Raw genomic sequence first — 18,811 nt, 5'->3', positions numbered from 1 at the left:
ATCACACAAATCAGGAAATACAAGCAATTTATTTTTTCTTTTTCATTTTGTTTTTGCTATTTTCTACTAATGTTTATATATTTCTAATCTTTAGACACTCCAAAAGAACCAAGAGCACAATGAAAGATGGTGGATAGAAGTAAAAAAAATAGGTTATGGAAAAATTCCTGGCACATTTTAAGACATGCCTTTACTTTGTACTTTATTAATTTGCTCTTATTTATAAGTTCCTGTTTCTGTTCTTGCGCCTTTCCTGTGTGGTCTTGTGCCCTCAAAACAAACTCCAAAGGTTGAGGGCAAACACTGCCCCCCTCCCCCTCTTACCTTCCCCAAGAATACACAGCAGACATTCAAGCTGAAATATTCTGAGAAAATGAAAACCCTTTTATGTGTTCAAACTAATTAAAATTCCACAGCAAAATTACCTATATTCATTACATTAAGGCAATGCATAATTAAATCTTATACACAGAAAGCATTCTGGCACTGGGCACCCAGGTTCAATCATGGTCTTGGGTAAGCAAATTAACCTCTCAGTTGCTTCACTTTGTAAAAGAGGGAGAATTATGTCTAATACTTTTTCTGAGAATTTAGTGAAGAGCACTTAGAACCATGCTCAGTAGACAGTAAACACACTGAACGTTCACTGTTTTATTTCTCTCCATGCCTGTATCTTTCCCTCATAATTAGGCCACTCATATCATCTTCCACACAACACTACATGTTCTGACGCTTTGGCTTGGCCTTGGCTTTCAAAGATGAAATAAAAATGATCTTACTTTCCTTCACTGTTCCTAGTTCCTTTTTTCATTCTTTAGCACACTCTTCATTGACAACTCAGGACATAGCTAACCTGTAATCACTCTCTAACTCTCTGACTTACAATTTATAAAAATGCCTCATATATTTTACCTTCCACCATACCTCCAATTTCCAAAGCTACTTTTAACCAGTTTTACCTAATTTACCAATTTTAACTATTTCTACCATCACATTATCCACTGATTATCATTCAGGTGAGGCAAATTACCTTTGCAAATTTGAGTATTCAAGATGGCAAGCAGATGTCTTCTTTTTCTTACTGTAACAGTGATAGAACTTTGTCTCTACCTGTGCTAAACAGATTCTCTCACCTAATGAGCTGGAAGAGGCATAAAACCTGAAACTATCAAACAGACATTTGAATGTAGTACATCAAAGCAGTAAAAGAAGGTCTGAGAAAAAGAGGAATGAGTAATTCTATTATCTTCCTAAATTTCACTGATAACTTGTTTAGCCTGGTTCTTTGGTGGTATACATGCTTCTGAAGTTAGACTATCTGGGTTTGTATTCCGGTTCCATCATCTACCAGCAGTGTGGCTTTGGCTGGGACACTTAACCTGAGCTCCAGTTTCCTCATCTGCAAAATGGTAATGATGATTATGATTATACCTACTTCATAAGGTTGTTTCCAGGATTAAATGAGATAATGCACGAAAAGTGTTTAATCATGGTGTTTAAAAATCATTATTTTAATTTACATATGTAAGATAACATATTATTATTTTTATTATTTTATTTATATTTTACGGCATTATCCTTTTGTCTTCAAATTGGAAAAAAACCAGGAATAGATGAATATATATGCACTTTTGTTTTCTAAGAAGATACTGAAGATCTTGAGCACAAAGAGAAACATGTCAACTGACTTTTCTAACTCCATGGCCTAATCAAACACCAAGAAAGGAAAGAATAAAATTAATAAAACACAGAAAGGGTTAAGAGGTATCAAGAAATACTAAGGAGCCCGGCAGGGCATGGCTCAGTGGTTGAGCAATGACCTAGGATCCAGGGGATTGTGATTCGATTCCCAGTGAGGGGTGTGCAGGAGGAGGCCAATCAATGACTCTCCTTCCTATCATTGATGTTTCCACTCTCTCTCCCCCTCTCCCTTCCTCTTTCTGAAATCAATAAAGCTATATTTAAAAAAACACACAAAATGAAATACTAAGGAAATGTTATTTTGAGAATTCAAAAAACAGAATGCTTTGTCTTAAGAAACTTCTGAAGATACTACGTCATTTTTCATGGCCGGTGCATGGTAAATAGTCAAAAAATGACTGCTGAATGTGTGAAATTCTTACTGTGGCTGTGATGGGGCAACATTTGCTACTCCAGGATGTGTCTCTTTGGCATGAGGATTACTTTAGGCTGATTATTTTTAGGGAAAAATGATTCATGAAGAACCTCTGACCTTCCCCCTAGTGTCTAAAAGAATTCAGACAGAGGACCTGCTCCAGAAAGGGAGCTACCATCATAGAGTACTATGGTTAACTCTGGAACAACGCGGGTTTGAACTGTGTGGGTCCACTTATACAGGGATCTTTTCAATAAATACGTAAAATACTGTAACTGTATTTTCTCTTTCTAATGATTTCTTAACATTTTCTTTTCTCTAGCTTACTTTATTGTAAGAATATGGTATATAATACCCCCGAGTTGTTCAAGGGTCAAGTGTATAGTATAATATAAACTAGGTGTGGTAGGTAGGGAGGAACCTAGCAAAGTCTATAGGTTAAAATCCCTGTGTCCCGCCCGGCTGGGCATGGCTCAGCGGTTGAGCGTCGACCTAGGACCCAGGCGATCAGGGTTTGATTCCTGGTCAGGGCACATGCCAGGGTTGCGGGCTGTAGCCGATCAATGACTCTCTCATCATTGATGTTTCTCTCTCTCTCTCTCCCTCTCCTTTCCTCTCTCTGAAATCAATAAAGATATATATATAAAATAAAAAATAAAAATAAATAAAATAAAATCCCTGTGTCCCATTATTTTCTGTACGGCCCAGCGAACACTGGTTACCAAGCATTTGTTCTTTATACCTTCCTGTGAGTGGTCTTCCTTCCCTTTGAAATCTCAAACCCCTACCCCTTTCTCCTTAGCTCAAAATGGCATATCAGCCTCATTTTACCTGACTACCCTTGGAATATGTCATGTTTATGTGGATTCCCCATATGCATGTACATAATTAAATTTTATTTTCTCCTGTTAATTTCTCGATTTAATTCTTAGACCAGCCAGAATAACTTAGAAGGATAGAAGAAAAATTTTTTTCTGCCTCAATATAACTGAAACTAGTAAATAGGTCAAACCAAATACAGGAGGTGCTGGATGTTTTAAAGATCAGATATAAAGAAATATGCCTTAAAAAGCCAAAAAATATAAAAATGTAAGGGACACAGCTCTTATTTGCTAATAAAATTAATTAAACAACACATTCTCAATTAACTGTGCAGATGGGGGGAGGGTAAAGTACAGCATCGACAATGCCCAGATAATTAAGAAAAGTGTTCATTTGAATTTTAAATATATTTTGTTATTTTAAATGCAGATTTTTTTTAGTGCTAACATTTAATTTTGGCCTAAATCCATATATGCCAGTTCCACTGAGGGGGAAACAACTGATACATCACAATCTATTCATAGCACCAAAAATATGTGTTAATAGCATGCAAAACCAAATAAGCAAAAATGTAACTACTAAGAATGTGTGTTTGCAATCATTTTAAACATAAAGAGAACAAACCAAAAGTGGCACTCATCTGTCAAAAGCAAGCTTTCCCAAGCAATGCCTTATCCTGGCCCATCTTCATTTGAATTACGCTTTTGAGCTTAGAAATGCAGAAAGTCTATGTATACAGACTGCATGATGTAGGCATACACATAACCCCTTCTAGGAGGGGTGCTGAGGCTACATGGAAATGTGTCCCAGCATAATCCCTATGGAGACGTACTTTCAGAAAGAGGCAGAGGAGGCTGCTTCTCCTCCCGAATCCCAGGTAGCCATGGCATGCTTCTGAAACCAAAGGTTCTTATGACTTCAATGAAATTTAGTTTTTAAATCCTAGCTCTAGAAACCATATCCTTCTTTCTATATCTATGCCCCTTAGAGACCTAGCCTTTCCCCTGATAATTAGAAACCCTGAAGGCAGCAGAAGACAGTAACCTGGACCTGACTAATGGTCACAGGGTCTGGACCAATGGCAGGCTAAAGATAACATCTTGACCTAAATGATGTTCCAGCTCCTGAGCCCTAAGGTGGAATAACCCCCTGGCTACATGAGATCTGATAGAGACACTTGGGAAAAGACCTCAGAGCTGTCCTCAAGACCTGAAGAAATGATTCATTACCCTTCTCTCACCTCTGGCCAATCAGCAAAGAGCATGATCCCAAACCCCATAAGCCACGGTATCCTATGATTTGCCTTATAGAATAGTCTGTAACCTACACGCTATCAAGGAGTCAGGTCTAGGAAACACTTCTGGCAATGCCAGTATTTTTTCTCACTACTATTTTTAGAATTACTGGTTAATATGCCCAGGCTTCAGTGACATCTATGGTGCTTTATACATCAAAGGCCTTTACTAAGTAATCCTGTTTCTTGATCATTTCCAGCTATGTCCTTCCTTGAAGAAACCTCTGGAAGTCATAAAATGTGCACCTGGATACCTGGCATAATCCATTCCTTATTTGTGTGATAGCTCTATTATTTGCACGATGTCAAAACTGTCTGTAAGAACATAACATACACAGCAGAAAGAGAAGACAGCATGGAGCATACCATCAATGCTCAAGAGAAAGAGCCTCCTGCCCAAGAATATGTGTTCTGTGAGGGCAGTTCTCACTGGTCAAAAGCTTAGGGCAACTGGTTAGATTCAACACTCATTGGCTCTTAAAACAGAGGGGTGGGGTGGGGTGGATAAAAAGAAATAGTAACAGAAAGCCTTATTTTGTTTTTTTAAGAAAAACACTTCAGAGAGAATTAACATGGAAACATATCAGCTTTATATGGGGTGCTAGAAGATGGAGGTATGCACATAAAATTCAGGAACAATATGGAACACTTTACTTACCATAATGACAAGAGTCAACTTAGATATTTATCACTTATTTAAGCATTGTTAGCATCCCATTTATGGAGAATTTACAAGCTGGGGGCCCTCTCACAATGCGATTTCCTTCTTTTTTGTTATTCTTAAGCACTATTTGACACTGCAGAGAGGGGAGGTGTTCTAATAGAACTCTTCCATTTTTGTTCTTGCCAAAATTATGGAGGTAAATTATAATAACCCTATTATGAATATGTCCCCAGTAACTGCTGAAAAGGCAATAAATATTCTCATTTCCTTCCCTCCCATAATAATCAACTATCAAACTCTCCTAATCAAGTGGTATTTATAAGCTATTGCTAAAAAGTAATAGCACTAATAAAAATCATTTGTATATAAGTGTATGCACAAGAAGAAATCTGTAAACTATATGCCAAACTATATGCCAAACAACTGACACTGGTTAGTGAGTTCACAGGCAACTGTTTACCTTCTGTGACATGTGTCTGTAATATTTGGGTTTTGGAAAATGAGTATATATTGCTTTTATAAACAAAATAAGTATGAATGAATAGATAAGTACATTTAATAGATTCAGAGACAGACTCGTGGAACAGACTGAGGGATCTCAGAGTGAAGGCGAGGGTGGGAGAGTGGGTGGGGAGAGATTAAAGAACTTAAATGCATATATGCATAACCTATGGGCACAGACAATGATATGGGGAAGGCCTGGGGGTGGAGCGGATACAAGGTGGAGGGCTCAATGGGGGAAAAAAGGAGACATCTGTAATACTTTCAACAATAAAGATAAATTTTTTTAAAAAGGAAAAAAAATAAAAAATAAATGTGGTATTAAAAATCCCATATTTGTGTGAAAGGCACTTAGACATGAGCAGAGCAAGGACGATGGGCCAGGTACAGAAGGTCACCAGGGCGGAAAGCCCCAGGCGCAATGGGAAAAACTGCTACAATAAGGAGCTCACTCCAAGGGTAGCCTTTCCTCGCCTAGCATATCACACTGGTCATCCGGTTTAGACGGTTCGACGCCAGACTTTTCATATCGCTGGTCATGTGATTCTGACTCCCCCTGACCTTTCCTCCCCTAGAATGTTGCTAGTCATGCGGCAGATTCCCTTGGAGGAGGAATAAGGGCCTGGAGAGTAGCCCTTGCACAACCACTCCCTTAAGCATTAACCCCCAGGGGTAATATCTAGGCCTCAGTTGTGTTTAAGCTCCAGGCCCAGAAAGCAGCAAAACCAGACAAGCAATGCCATGGTTAACATCAGAAACAATGACTAATGACCCAACCAATCAGTGGAGACCACGACCCTGACAGGACACCCCTGGAAAGCTGATGAATATCTTATTGAGATCCTCCTCTGGGACCTCCCCTAAAATCCCCACCCTTAAAAGCCCTTAGGATGAAGGACCCTCTTTTCCCCTTCAGGCGAGTCACCTTTACCTCTCTCTTTCTCCTAAGCTCCAAGGGCCCCTTCTTTTGCCTCTGCAATTGTTTCCTGACGCCATTTCTTCTACGTCCCATCTGGGTCGCCAGAAAACGTTACCGGAAAGGGGACCTGGCCCTGAGAAGGTCTGTCTAAGGCCAGCCAGTAGTGTGTGGGTTCTTGACTTTGTGCAGGAAAAACTTCACAACACAAGTCCAATATTTTTTTAACAAAAAATCTTGTAGCTATGACCTCTGTACATGTCTCTAAGAATAGAGTGTGCTAAATTAAAAACTGAATAATAAGGTAAAAAAATCTACTAATGGGAAATAGAAAATACCTTTTTATAAGTAGTGGCAAATATTTTGTACTTGTTAAAATGTTGATAATTTTTCCTTATCTTTATTTAAAAATATGTTTTTATTGATTTTAGAGACACAGGGGAAAGGAGAGGGAGAGAGAGAAATATCAATCAGCTGCCTCCTGCAACTCAGGCATGTGCCCTGATCGGGAATCAAACAAGTGCCCTCTTGGTTCATGGGGCAATGCTCAGCCAACTGAGCCACACTAGCCAAGGCAATTTTTGCTTGTTTTGTAAGTACTGAAGTTGATTTCCATGCCAACAGAAATTTACTGATAATTAACAAGGTTAAATCATGAATGAACTTCTACTCCACAATAATTTTTTTCACATTTAGACGATACCTTAGTGTTTGGGTTAGGCATAACAGAGACGAATTCTTAACTAAGTCATCAAATTTTCTTTGATAGAGAAGTAGTCTCTCATTCATCTTTCTTAATCATCAACGGTCACTTTCTTTGAACAGTTCTAAAGTGGGAGGAGAAGACAGCAGACAATACTCTCAACTCTCATCACAGCACTTTCTAGATCAATAAATTATACATATGTCACAGGTATCCAGACAGGATGTATCATAAAGAGTACAATCTCATGGCCTACTGGAAAGGGGAAAGAAAGAGGGACAAAAAAATGCCAGTAAACATACAAATCAATAAGGTCACCTTTGTTCTTTAACTTCTACCTAGACACCTACAGAAATGTAGATTGAGATTATAATCACTATGTCTAAAAATATCTTCAAGTCCCAGATGGGAATGGAGAAGGAAATATAGGGGCAGGAGAGAGAGGAGAATGGGTGTTAACAGAAAACATCAGTGAAGCTATTTTTAAAATCACACTATGTTAGAATTTGAATTTATCTGTTCAGGTTTTTCATATGATCTCAGAGAAAGGATTAAGTATCTTACCTAAAAATGTTACCTAAAACAAAAATAGAAGAAATGTTAATCAAGAAGCAGAGCAGACTGATTTTATTTATTTATTAATTTTTTAAATCCTCATCCGAGGATATTTATTCCATTGCTTTTCAGAGAGAGTGGAAGGGAGAGAGACACATCGATATGAGAGAGACACACTGATTGGTTGCCTCCAGCATGCGCCCTGACCAGGCAGGGGATCGAGCCTGCAACCGAGGTACGTACCCTTGGCCAGAATCAAACCTGCAACCCTTCAGTCCGCAGGCTGACACTCTAACCACTGAGCCAAAATGGCCAGGGCCAGAGCAGACTGATTTTAATAACATGGTCCCCTTAAGGACCAGCTACGCGGCACTGGAAATTTTCATGCTTCAGTGAACAGTCTTGTAAAAGTGTTATTTATAAGGGACTTCTAGGCAGCAAGAGTTCAGTACCTTTATAACACTGAAGCACAATGAATGGGAACTAGGTTTACCATCTCTTAGAGACAGCCTCTATTTTGCTAGACTGGGGACAAATATGAAAGTGTTCAGCTTGGGCAATTGTCAAGATGATGAACATCAAAGCAGACTCCTCTCCTACCCTAGGGATACTGTTTTAAAGCAACCCTTGGTTTTTTACCTCTGTACAAGAATGCATCCAAGTATTTTAATCTACTCTCCTATATTACTGTTGCTATTTCTCTCATCTGCAACTAGAGCAGCCTTTGTTAACAACAAGAACTGCACAGTAAATTCCTCTCACAAGCACTGTTTATCACCCCCTCCCTAGTAGCAGCTTAATCCTTTAATTAGTTTCAATGCCAAAAATTAGGATTTCCTGAGGACAGCCACAGGATGTGTGACAAACAGCAGGAGCCAAGGCTTAAAGTTGTTGATTCAATATAATCAAGAGTTTAAAAGAATGGTTGCTAATGCACAGCCAGAAATTGAGGTTCTTAAACAAAAGGAAGAAAGGAGACCAAGTACCTTGAAAAATTAAGGAACTGAGTTTTAAAGGGTGCAAACTCACAGCCAGGACAGAAAGTCTTAATTTGTCCAAAGATTATCCTACTATCCTCCTTTAGGGCTGGAAAATGTCACAGGGCACTTTTAGACAGAACTAAAGGGATGAGGCAATATGTGTACTGTGGTCGAGCACCCACCTTCAGATGAAGAGGCTTATTAGCAAATAAGGCAATAAAGCCAAGGCTTGGAATTCAACTAATAGCTCTAGAAGTAGAAGGCCAGACAATAGAGTCACACAAAATGATTAGTATGGAAAAAGTTTTTAAAAGTTTAGAGTGGGCAAGGCCATTTGTAGGTTATGTACTAGAAAATATGAGAATCTGGATAATTAATAGTTTATAAAAAAGGTAAGACAAAAGTTAATTCCAACCAGCCTTAAGAAGCTTGACCATAGGTCTCTGAATCTTTAGCTTCCTCCCTCCCCTAATTGGTTTTGAACTTCATGTATGCCACAGATTCATTCAGCAAGGATCACCAGCTCTTTAGAAGCATCAAGGCACTTAGATTTCCAAAACCAATGAAAACTGGCAACTTAGCTTTACCACCAAAGTCCTGTTCCAGAAGCCAACATTTCCCTTATTTCTTTTTTTAAAGAGATCATATGTCTTGCCTTCAGATTTCCTTTCCTTTTCCCAATTACCGCCAATCAGTAGAGTTCCTTTTGATTCTCTTTGATGTAAGCAAGCTCAAAAAACAGGACAACTCTTAAATCCCTTAAAAGTTAGTCTGATTATTAACTGAGGTTTTCTTTAAAATGCATATAATAAGGCCTTGTCCCTCAAGACACACTCAGTGGACTGATAGAGTAGCTGAGTAGCTCTACAGCAGTAAAATCATGTGAAGTGCTTTTGTTTCTTTACTGCAGTGCTTTTGAATAACACCCTGCCAGGGTCTCACCCCCAGATGTTCACTAGGTTTGCAAGGGGCCCTCACATAGGCATTATTAGGAACCACCATACTAAAATGGTCCATGGACAAAGTTTGAGAGCAGGTGATAGAAAGAGAACACCTTAACAAGGTCCGTCTGTACCTCACTTCACTGCCAAAGTACATGGTGGGAAGATACAAATATTTAAATAATTAGAAAAACTGTAAGTGACCATTAAAAAAAAAAAAAATCAATTCCTCTTCAGACAGCTCTCAAGTCTAGCAAGCCATCAGGCTATCTGGTTCTTAATGGAGACCATAAGCCATCTAGCTTGTCACTTGTTTATACATATTAAGTGTTCTTATAGCAATGAACAGCAATAAAGCTGATGAAAAGCTAGGATCCAATCTCCCAGACAAAATCCTCAGAAACAATTCTGGGGGGAAAATGCAATTCCAACCATGTTAAGGTTTAGAAAGTTAGTCTTCAATAAACAAAACAGAGTCTAGGCTATAAAGTTCACAAACCAGAAGTGATGAGAAGAGCAGGCTGAAGTAATGATCACATGTCTCAGCTAAACAGCAACTGAACATATAAAATTGTGGGGGGGGAATTTTATTATGAAAAAGTTTCGGTAATTCACCCACTTCAATCTTACAAAAAATAGCCTGACTCACAGTACTTCCATTAAGAATTTAGTTCCTTTATATCATCTTACGCCATCTCCTCCAGGAGGAACATCTAGTTCAGGGCTCCTTTCCTGTCCCAGAGGAATGTACTCAAGCTCCTTATTTATGTTTTGAATTAAGAATGATATTTTACTAAATGAACAAGTCTACATTTGTTCAAAGGTTAGCTTTCAGCCTGCTGCCTGTGGGCATCTTAATAGCTAGCTTCAAACAAACTCTGAAACAAGACAAAAAAGGAGAGACCACTCTTGTGGCAGGAAACTTTTATTAGCATTTGGATTTGGAAGAAAGAGATGGGAATGGAAGAAGAAATAGACCATGATATAAAAGCTCTTGAGTATTCAGAATAGATTTCTGGAGCAGAGGGGGGTGGAGGGGGTGAGACGGGTTACTGATCCCCAGAGAGGAAACAGGTAGGCAAATGCCCCAAAGGGCTTTCATTTGTGGGGTTGATTACTCATAACTCAACTTTGCTGCCTTTTAAAAATAAGCAGACGAAATCACAAAATTAGAAATAGGTTGCCCGGCTGGGTGTGGCTCAGCCATTGAGCGTCGACCTAGGATCGAGGCGATCGGGGTTCGATTCCCAGTCAGGGCACATGCCTGGGTTGGGAGCTCGATACCCAGTTAGGGGCGTGCAGGAGGCAGCCGATCAATGACTCTCTCATCATTGATGTTTCTCTCTCTCTCCCTCTCCTTTCCTCTTTCTGAAATCAATAAAGACATATTAAAAAAAAAAAAAGGTTGTAAAATAGTCTATTTTAATAAAACGTTAAATATCATTAATGCAACTTCAAAAGTAAAAGTGGCTGGAGTTCAGAAAAGTAAATTCTATTCAGAGACAAGATATTAAGAAAACTTGTCCCATTTGTAAGCTCAAATTTCTCCACCTGTTCAGTGGTCATATTGCTTGTTGACATCAGGAAGTTTAACCTGTTGGTTAAAAAGCCCTACAAGCTAGATAATGAAGAGGCTACTTTATAAAAAAAAAAAAAAAAAAAAATCTTTTTTTTTTCTTTGATTGCTAGTAATTTAGTACAGTGATGTCTACAGAAAAAATCCACATAGATAGAAAGATTGGTAAGAACCATAAGAGCTTTAAGATCTGAGTTTGCTTCAAATTAGCTGATTTTAAGGAAGTTTAAGGTTTTGGGGAGTGAGCAAGGAGGTTTTCAAGGACAAGGAAGGAGGAAACTGAGAAAAGGGGGAGAAGCTGAACGAAGGAAGAATTTATCTGTGGCTCTGAGATCAGTCCTTCCCTGGAATCATACCCCTACCAGTAGACTAGGCAAGAATCGTGTATTGTTCAACTCCACACTCCTTAACAGTGTTCCCACCATGGGATGGAGAAGATGCTTGATCCACATTTGATTAATGTGGAATTGAATATTTTTAAACAGTGTTCCAGGTAGTAAGTTACAAAATAAGAGGGATCAAGTTTGACCCTCAGTGTCAGATACACTGCTAAACTGTACTGTGGCTAAGAATAAGACTGTGTTCACTAGAAAACTTGATTTTTATTTAGATGAATTTCTAATAGTAAGATGAACAAATTACATAAAACAGATAAATAATAATAAAGAAAAAAGTGAAACCCAAATGCTCCTAGGCTTGGAAAGCACAGGGCTTAGAGAGAGGGGTACCCAGGCTGAGCCAAAGGAAAATTCTGCCTACCAAACATAACAAGTGGATGTTAGAAGCTGTCAACCCCCTGTGGAGAAGCAGGAAATTCTCTTTACGAGCCCCCCAACACTCTTTTAATAGTGCTGCCCCTTTAGCATGGGAATCCTGAAAGGCTTTTTAAAAAAATTTCAGTTCTCCTAAATTTATTTTTGACAGTTCCTGGGCTTCTCAAGGTGATCATTTAACTGCTCGTTAACAGGTCTATTATAGGAATTAATTCATATGAGCCAACCTAATTTTAATTACACCTCAATCTGCCCAAGGTACTCTTTTTTTTCTCCTATACCTATACTGCCTGAATGGGGCCAATTCCTTTCAAAACTAAGAAGTACTAAAAGCACAGTTTTCTACATAGAAAGTTATTTGTCATCATTTTAAAATTTATCTAGTAAAAGGTTCCTATCTATTTTATTCCATGAGTTCGCCATTTTGGCTTAACCCACTCATTTGCTAGTGTCTCTGGATCATGTGTGCACTTATTCATTCAGCAAATTTAACTGAAAGGCTACTAAGTGTCAAACACTAGGCTGCGTCTACACATTTTATTAACTATATCTTTAGCCAAAAATAAAACACACCAAAGCACAACTCTGAAAAATGGACAAGCACAATTTTAGTTGCTTTTGTCAGACAATTTGCCTTGATTCATAAATAGATCTTACAGCTACATTTCCATTACTAGATGTGGATTAGTGATGTGAAGTAAAAGCCAGAACTTCAAGGAATTTGTTAGAATGTCCTAGGCTTCATTTTTTCTACCCACCAGCCTGTTCTAACTCAGTATGTCCACTCAAGATACAACCACATGAGCAGCACTACTTATTTTGGTTCTCAGTCACATGTCCCTCTCTTCTTTGGGTAAAGGACATGAACAGGAGAAGAAATATGGAAAAGGTGGGGAGGAAGGAGAAAGAAGAATTTACAAAGCAGGTAGGGAACATATCCGAACTTCCCTTGCATGCTGCAGCTCTACACTCTAGTCCCCAAAGAGTAACACATCTTCCCATAAAAAAGATAAAAACATTTATTAATAATCAACTACTTATTAATGTATATGTTTAAGCCTTACTTTCAATCTTGTTGTGAACAGGACTTATTTCCATATAAGTTATTAATGTACTCTGGAATCTAATTATAGAAAAGTTTTAATCACATGGTAAAATAAAATTCTAGTAGTACAGAGTATTAGCCCCTGTCGGAACTTCTACCCTCTGCACAACCTCCATCCTCACCTCACTCGCTCACCTTCAGTCACTCTACCTGCACGGCCACGCTCCGGTCACAGTGGTCTCTTTGCTATTCCTGAACACGGTAAAAGCACCAAAGGACCGGAGACAGAGTTGCCTCCATCTGAGGGCTTCTATCCCTGGATTTTCAGGGCTAAAGCTTCACCTCCTTTAAGTCCTTGCTAAAACCTTACCTTTTCAACGACTGCCCTATTTAAAATTGCAAACTGGGTCCCCAGAAATCCTGATCGCCCACCTTCCTGGCTTACCTCTTTCCCAAAGTACTCACCACTTTCTAACACACAGAACATGATGATCAATAAAACGTCAATTTTTCTACATGACACTAATCTCTGGGACTAATACAACAACTCATTATCCCTTGCATCCCCAACACTTCCCAAGTACGTACCTCACTTAAATGATCTGTTTATGTGCCCATTTCCTGTGGATTCTGATTCACAGAGTCTAACACGTAGTGAGAAGCTCAATGTTTGTGAAATTGATGAAATGCCATATACTACACATCAGAGATTAAATTTCTCTTAAAGCAGGACATTTCTATTATAAAATCACACTCAGGTAATTAATTGGAGATGCCTCTTTTTAAAGGACACCTGAGGCATAGTAAAGAGGCTGTTGCGTGGTTCATATCTTCAAAAAGATGCATTCAACAGTGCCATAAAAATAAGCATTACCTTAATGCACTCAAATCTAAAATAAATCAGGCCAAATTAATTAAGATCAGGTAAAAGGCTCTATGAGAAATGGTATTTATGTCTACTTTTGGTTAGATTTTTATTATCCTGTATTTTGGCAGAGAAAAAATGTAGCCAACAGAAGTCTGTAATGCTAAGTCAAAGTTTTAGTGAGGGGGAGGGGGCTGAGTGGAGGGGAGCAAAGGGGGGAAATGGGGGACATCTGTAACAGTGTCAACAATAAAAAAAGTTTTAGGGAGTAACTGAAAAAATATATTCTTTAAAGGCTGGTAGAGGCAAGTTTTACAAATGGTTATAAATTCTTTGAGCCACCTCCCATTTGAGGTGGAGTCTGATTTCCCAGATCCTGCCACCTGGGCTGGCCTTAGTGACCTGCTTGTTCAAAACAGGTCAGAAAAGGTCATGGGGTTTCAGCAGGTTCTTTGGAACACTTGCTCTCTGAAGCATCCTGTCTGCATAGCCATCATCATGCTCTGAAGAGCCCACGCCACACGGGGAGGGGAGGACATGTGAAGGTGTTCTGGTCAACAGCCTCAGCTAAGCCCAGCCTTCATGTCACTCCAGCCCAGTTGACATGTGAGTGAAGAAGCTCCAGATGACCCCAGCCCCGAGTCATCTGAATCTAAGCCGGCACTTGGGTCTTCCGAGCTCAAGCCCCAGATACTGCGGAGCAAAGACAAGCCATCCCTGCTGTGCCCTGACTGAATTCCTAACCCACAGAATCTGTGAGCGTAATAGGATGGCTGTTGTTTCGCACCACTAAGCTTAGGGGGTGGTTAGAGAGGCAAAAGATAAACTGAAAAATGAGTGCCACCCCAAAGCCTAGCTCTAATTACCATATTTCCTTTCTCACCACCTAGATTGCATTATTTAGTACAGATAAGTCATTTATCCAGAGGTCATGTGTCACACAGATCCATGCTCTGGGGTAGGGCAAATAAATTATCCCAAGTTAACTGACAGCTATTAGCCATTCGTTTTTTAGGCATCTACTGCCATCCGCTGAATCAATAAGGTTGAAGTGAAGTAACTAGATAAGTGCTATCAATATAGATAGATCACTACATCTCAGATCAAAGCACACTATTTCAATAACACTATGTGGAAAGGAGAAACGGTAACATTATGACTGTTGTTATGAGGCAGCTACTCACAAAGCTCCATTCTGTGCCCACAACATTAATAAAATGTTTTTTCCCCAGGAATCAATTCATGAAACTGAAAATGCACAACATTTCCAAAATCTGTTTCCAAAAATCTCTCCGTAGGATAACAAGGATGTATCATAGATCAGAAATAATATTAGGTAAAATTCTGATGTAAGAAAACAGGCTTAAATCAATAAAAATCAGACATACCACTTCTTGCTTATTTTTTAATGCAAACCAAATCAATCTTATCACACAGTGCTATTTAACTGGAGAGCTCAAGGCCAAGAGGAGAGCTCAAGGCCAAGAGTATGAGATCTTTTATGAGAGTAGAACTGATTTTAGAAGCATTAAAATAAAAACAAGTACAATTAATGTATGTCTCTTACAATGAAAATATTTTTTAAAGTGAAAAAACAAAAAATAAAAAATCCAACTGCTTCCCTTTCAATATAACTTTTCTGCAGTTAACACTGCCCCCTAGTGATACAGAATAAAAGTCTACTATCAGTAGATCTTGTAACATAGAAAACCACACCTGAAACCTGTATGTTCATATTAACCACTGTCACCCCAATAAATTTAATTTTAAAAAGTCAACTATCAGAAAGCAGATGTCAAACGTTATTGTTCATTTTAGTATTTTAAGTCAGGGCATCTAGTCTACAAATTCCACCAAAGAAGAATAAACAAATTCAGGATGACCTATATTAGCTACTCTATGTTAAATTACAAACTCTTTTCAATGCACTAAATCAATGACACTAGTTCATGAAACAGTAGCTTTAAAATATTATGGGAATGAAATTATCACTACACAGTGAATTCTATTTTCACATAAAATTGTGCAATTCAAGAAAGACCCTGAAGGCTTATTACCTGTGACTTACAAGGTAGGCAGGATAGTTAGATTAAAGTCTCACCACCTGTAGAGAAGAAAATTCTACAGGAAGCAAGCCAGGCTTGTCCTCATGGCATGTGTATCAAACACACTGAAAAGTGTCCATATAAACCAAGGCCTCACACACCTGCCAGCTTGATGATTAGGATACCTGGCTCCTCATTTTAAGAAAAAGCTCTAGAACAAGAGTATGTTTGGTTGCTAAGTATTTACTGAGCCCAGGAAATTTTCTAAGGAAAGAATGACTTACCAAGGGTGGTGCCATCCTTGCCCATGATGCACTCCATCGAGGTGATGATCTGCTGCACAACAGGTGGCGACAGTGACGTGGCATACACTGCACTATGAGAATGTGTTCGTAGATAGTCTATCAGCTCCTGGGGAGTTCACAGAAGCAAGGCATCAGAGGCAATACTTGAGTTCACCGGCAATGTCACTGCCTACCTTCCAGGAGAAAGCAGGCTCCGCCTCTCTTCAGTAGCACTGGAATAGGACAGTGATCTGAGAGGCAAGGTCGATCGACAAGGTCAAAACATACTGGCAGCAACAGCTGGGTCAGACACCTGGCAACGTCCTTAGGCTTTGTTTTGTTTTTTAAACATGCCACAACATGGAAGAATGAGAAACTAGTTTTAAAGAAGCCCTCTAAATTGGGATAGCTATCATTTAGTGTTATAACTAGATCTACAATGCTGAATTAAACAAGAAAGTGTCTGAATTACTTCTGGACAAATGATTTACTCATAAGTATTACAGAAAACATCATCTGCATCTTACCCCACACCTGCAAAAACCATCCTTAACTCCCAAATCAGAGAGAGACAGTTCTCTAAATCAACTTTAAAGGCATTAAATGGCCTCCACACAGAGATTTACAAAATGATATGTGACAGAAATTCACTGGGTCTTTCATGAGAACACGAAAGCCTACAATAAAGAATAAAGAAAAACCTTGTCTGTCAGATACAAGGTTTTCAAAGCCATTAGTTGTCTATCCCTAATCTCTGATACCTTCTAACATCACCAAATCTTTCAATATTCACACAAAAAAGCTTATGTATCAGAACCAAGAAGACACATAATGTGGCTTTTTTACAGTATATCACTTTAAACAGACTCAAAATTGTATAAAACCCACAATAGCATAAATATACTATACCTAAATGATCTCCCAGAGTACAATTTTTCTATCCTTTAGTTTAGCAACAAATCTTACCCCAAAGCAACCAACTCTCAAAACATGGTCCCATTAACAAAACTGGAGGTAAAAAAATCTATCAAATTTGACTAAAACCATTGATAATGGATTTTCCCCAAAAGGTAATCAATTATTAAGAGAAAGTTCATGCTTTAAGATTTCCAAAGTTTTAAGAGAAATTAAATAAGTTTATGAGTACCTACTATGTGCCACATACAAATACTTTACATTGTTCTTTTCCCTAAAACTGCAGTTTTTGAAAATGACAGTTTTAATGAGATGTAATTCACATACGATAGTATTCACTTTTTAAAAGTGTACATACAATTCAGTGTTTTTTAGTATATTCAAGAGCTATACAAAGTTCATCACTACCTAATTTTAGAACACTTTCATTGCCTCAAAAAGAAACCTCACACCCATCAGCAGTCACTTTCCACTTCCCCCAGCTCCTCAGCTCCGGCAACCGCTAGCTTATTTTCTATCTCTTGCCTATTCTGGATGCATCATATAGAAGAAATAATATAACATGTGAACTTTTGTGGCTCCCTTCTCAATCTTGTAAGCCAGCATGTTTATCTCTGTTTCACTGATAAGGAAATTGAAAGGTTAAATGCTTTGCCCAAGGTCTCACAAAGTTAGGGAACAAGTCAAACCCAGGCTGCTGTCTCTATGGTTCAAACATTTCTACCACGCCACACCCCTCAAATGCCTCAGAGGTCATTATATAATTTTTAAATTGAAAAAAATAAAGCCTTATAATACACCAGAGCTAGCAAAATAATCTTTTTTTCTTCCTGTCTCTATGCTCACTCAAGATGCATTTGAGTCCAAGGGCAAGGAACTTGGTCTTTTATTCCCACTGGCTCCCATGACAACCCTACTACTTTGAAACTGTGGCCAGCAGGCAGCACCACTGTGTGCTCTTTCACACAAGAGGGCATCTATATATCAAGCCAGCAAGTAGTTTAGAAAGAAGCTCAAATAAGGAAACAACAAACAATGAACAGAACCAGCCTTTAGTGCCTCAGAGTCACTCACCAGCAGCTGAAGTGTGAACCCGCTGGCACCATGAGCCTAAGCCACAAAGAACTTCAGGACCTCCACACCCCAGTTCGGATGCTGTCTGCCTGACGTGACTTACTAAGCCTAGCAGCCAGTCCCTTTCTCCTTTACTGCTCAATAATCACGGCCCATTTACCTTCTTGCCTCCAATGTATCCTCCAGAAGCACCAAAGCTCTTGGTGAATGTTCCCATCATAACGTCCACATCCTCAGGATCTAGGCCAAAGTAATCTACTACACCTCGGCCAGCAGGCCCCAGAGCCCCGATGCTGTGAGCTTCATCTAGATACAGGTACGCCTTGTATTTCTTCTTAAGGGCAATCACTTCAGGGAGGCGGACAATAGATCCCTCCATGCTGGCAAGACAGAGTAAAAAATACGTACACTGAGACTTCTTAACTCTCAAAACTAGGAGCTGGACACTTTACTATTATTAATTTCTTAAGTTTATTGCTTTCTGAAATAGTCTAACAACTTCTATGGTTTTAAACTGGCAAAGTCAGAGGCTGTCATGGCTAGGCAGCCAGAGGTCTAGGGGAAAGACGACGGGAGCTTTTAAAACAAGTACCAGGACACAGTCTTAATTCACCCAGAGGAATAAAAGTCACAGCAGTTTCTTCTAAAGCTTGTCATTACAGGCAACCTTAGACTCTCATCACATTGTGTATGCAAATGAAATTGTACAGAAAGAATTAAAACACATTAGGAGGTAAGACAA

General features: G+C 38.9%; 1 protein-coding gene across 1 annotated transcript in view; it reads right to left on the bottom strand.

Annotated features, from left to right (window-relative positions):
- SPTLC2 (serine palmitoyltransferase long chain base subunit 2) overlaps positions 1-18,811 on the bottom strand; it is an 88,797-nt gene that overhangs the window by 18,216 nt on the left and 51,770 nt on the right. The window contains exons 8-9 of the mRNA XM_016220209.2: positions 18,230-18,449; positions 16,081-16,207 (exon numbers count right to left, since the gene is read on the bottom strand). Of these exons, the coding sequence (XP_016075695.2) occupies positions 16,081-16,207; positions 18,230-18,449 (347 nt within the window). The remainder of the gene's footprint in view (positions 1-16,080; positions 16,208-18,229; positions 18,450-18,811) is intronic.

This window comes from Miniopterus natalensis, chromosome 1 (assembly GCF_054644295.1).
Source record: "Miniopterus natalensis isolate mMinNat1 chromosome 1, mMinNat1.hap1, whole genome shotgun sequence".
NCBI classification, from domain to species: Eukaryota; Metazoa; Chordata; class Mammalia; order Chiroptera; family Miniopteridae; genus Miniopterus; species Miniopterus natalensis.
Note: the sequence above shows the minus strand (reverse complement) of the source record. Positions and strands in the feature narration are given on the sequence as shown.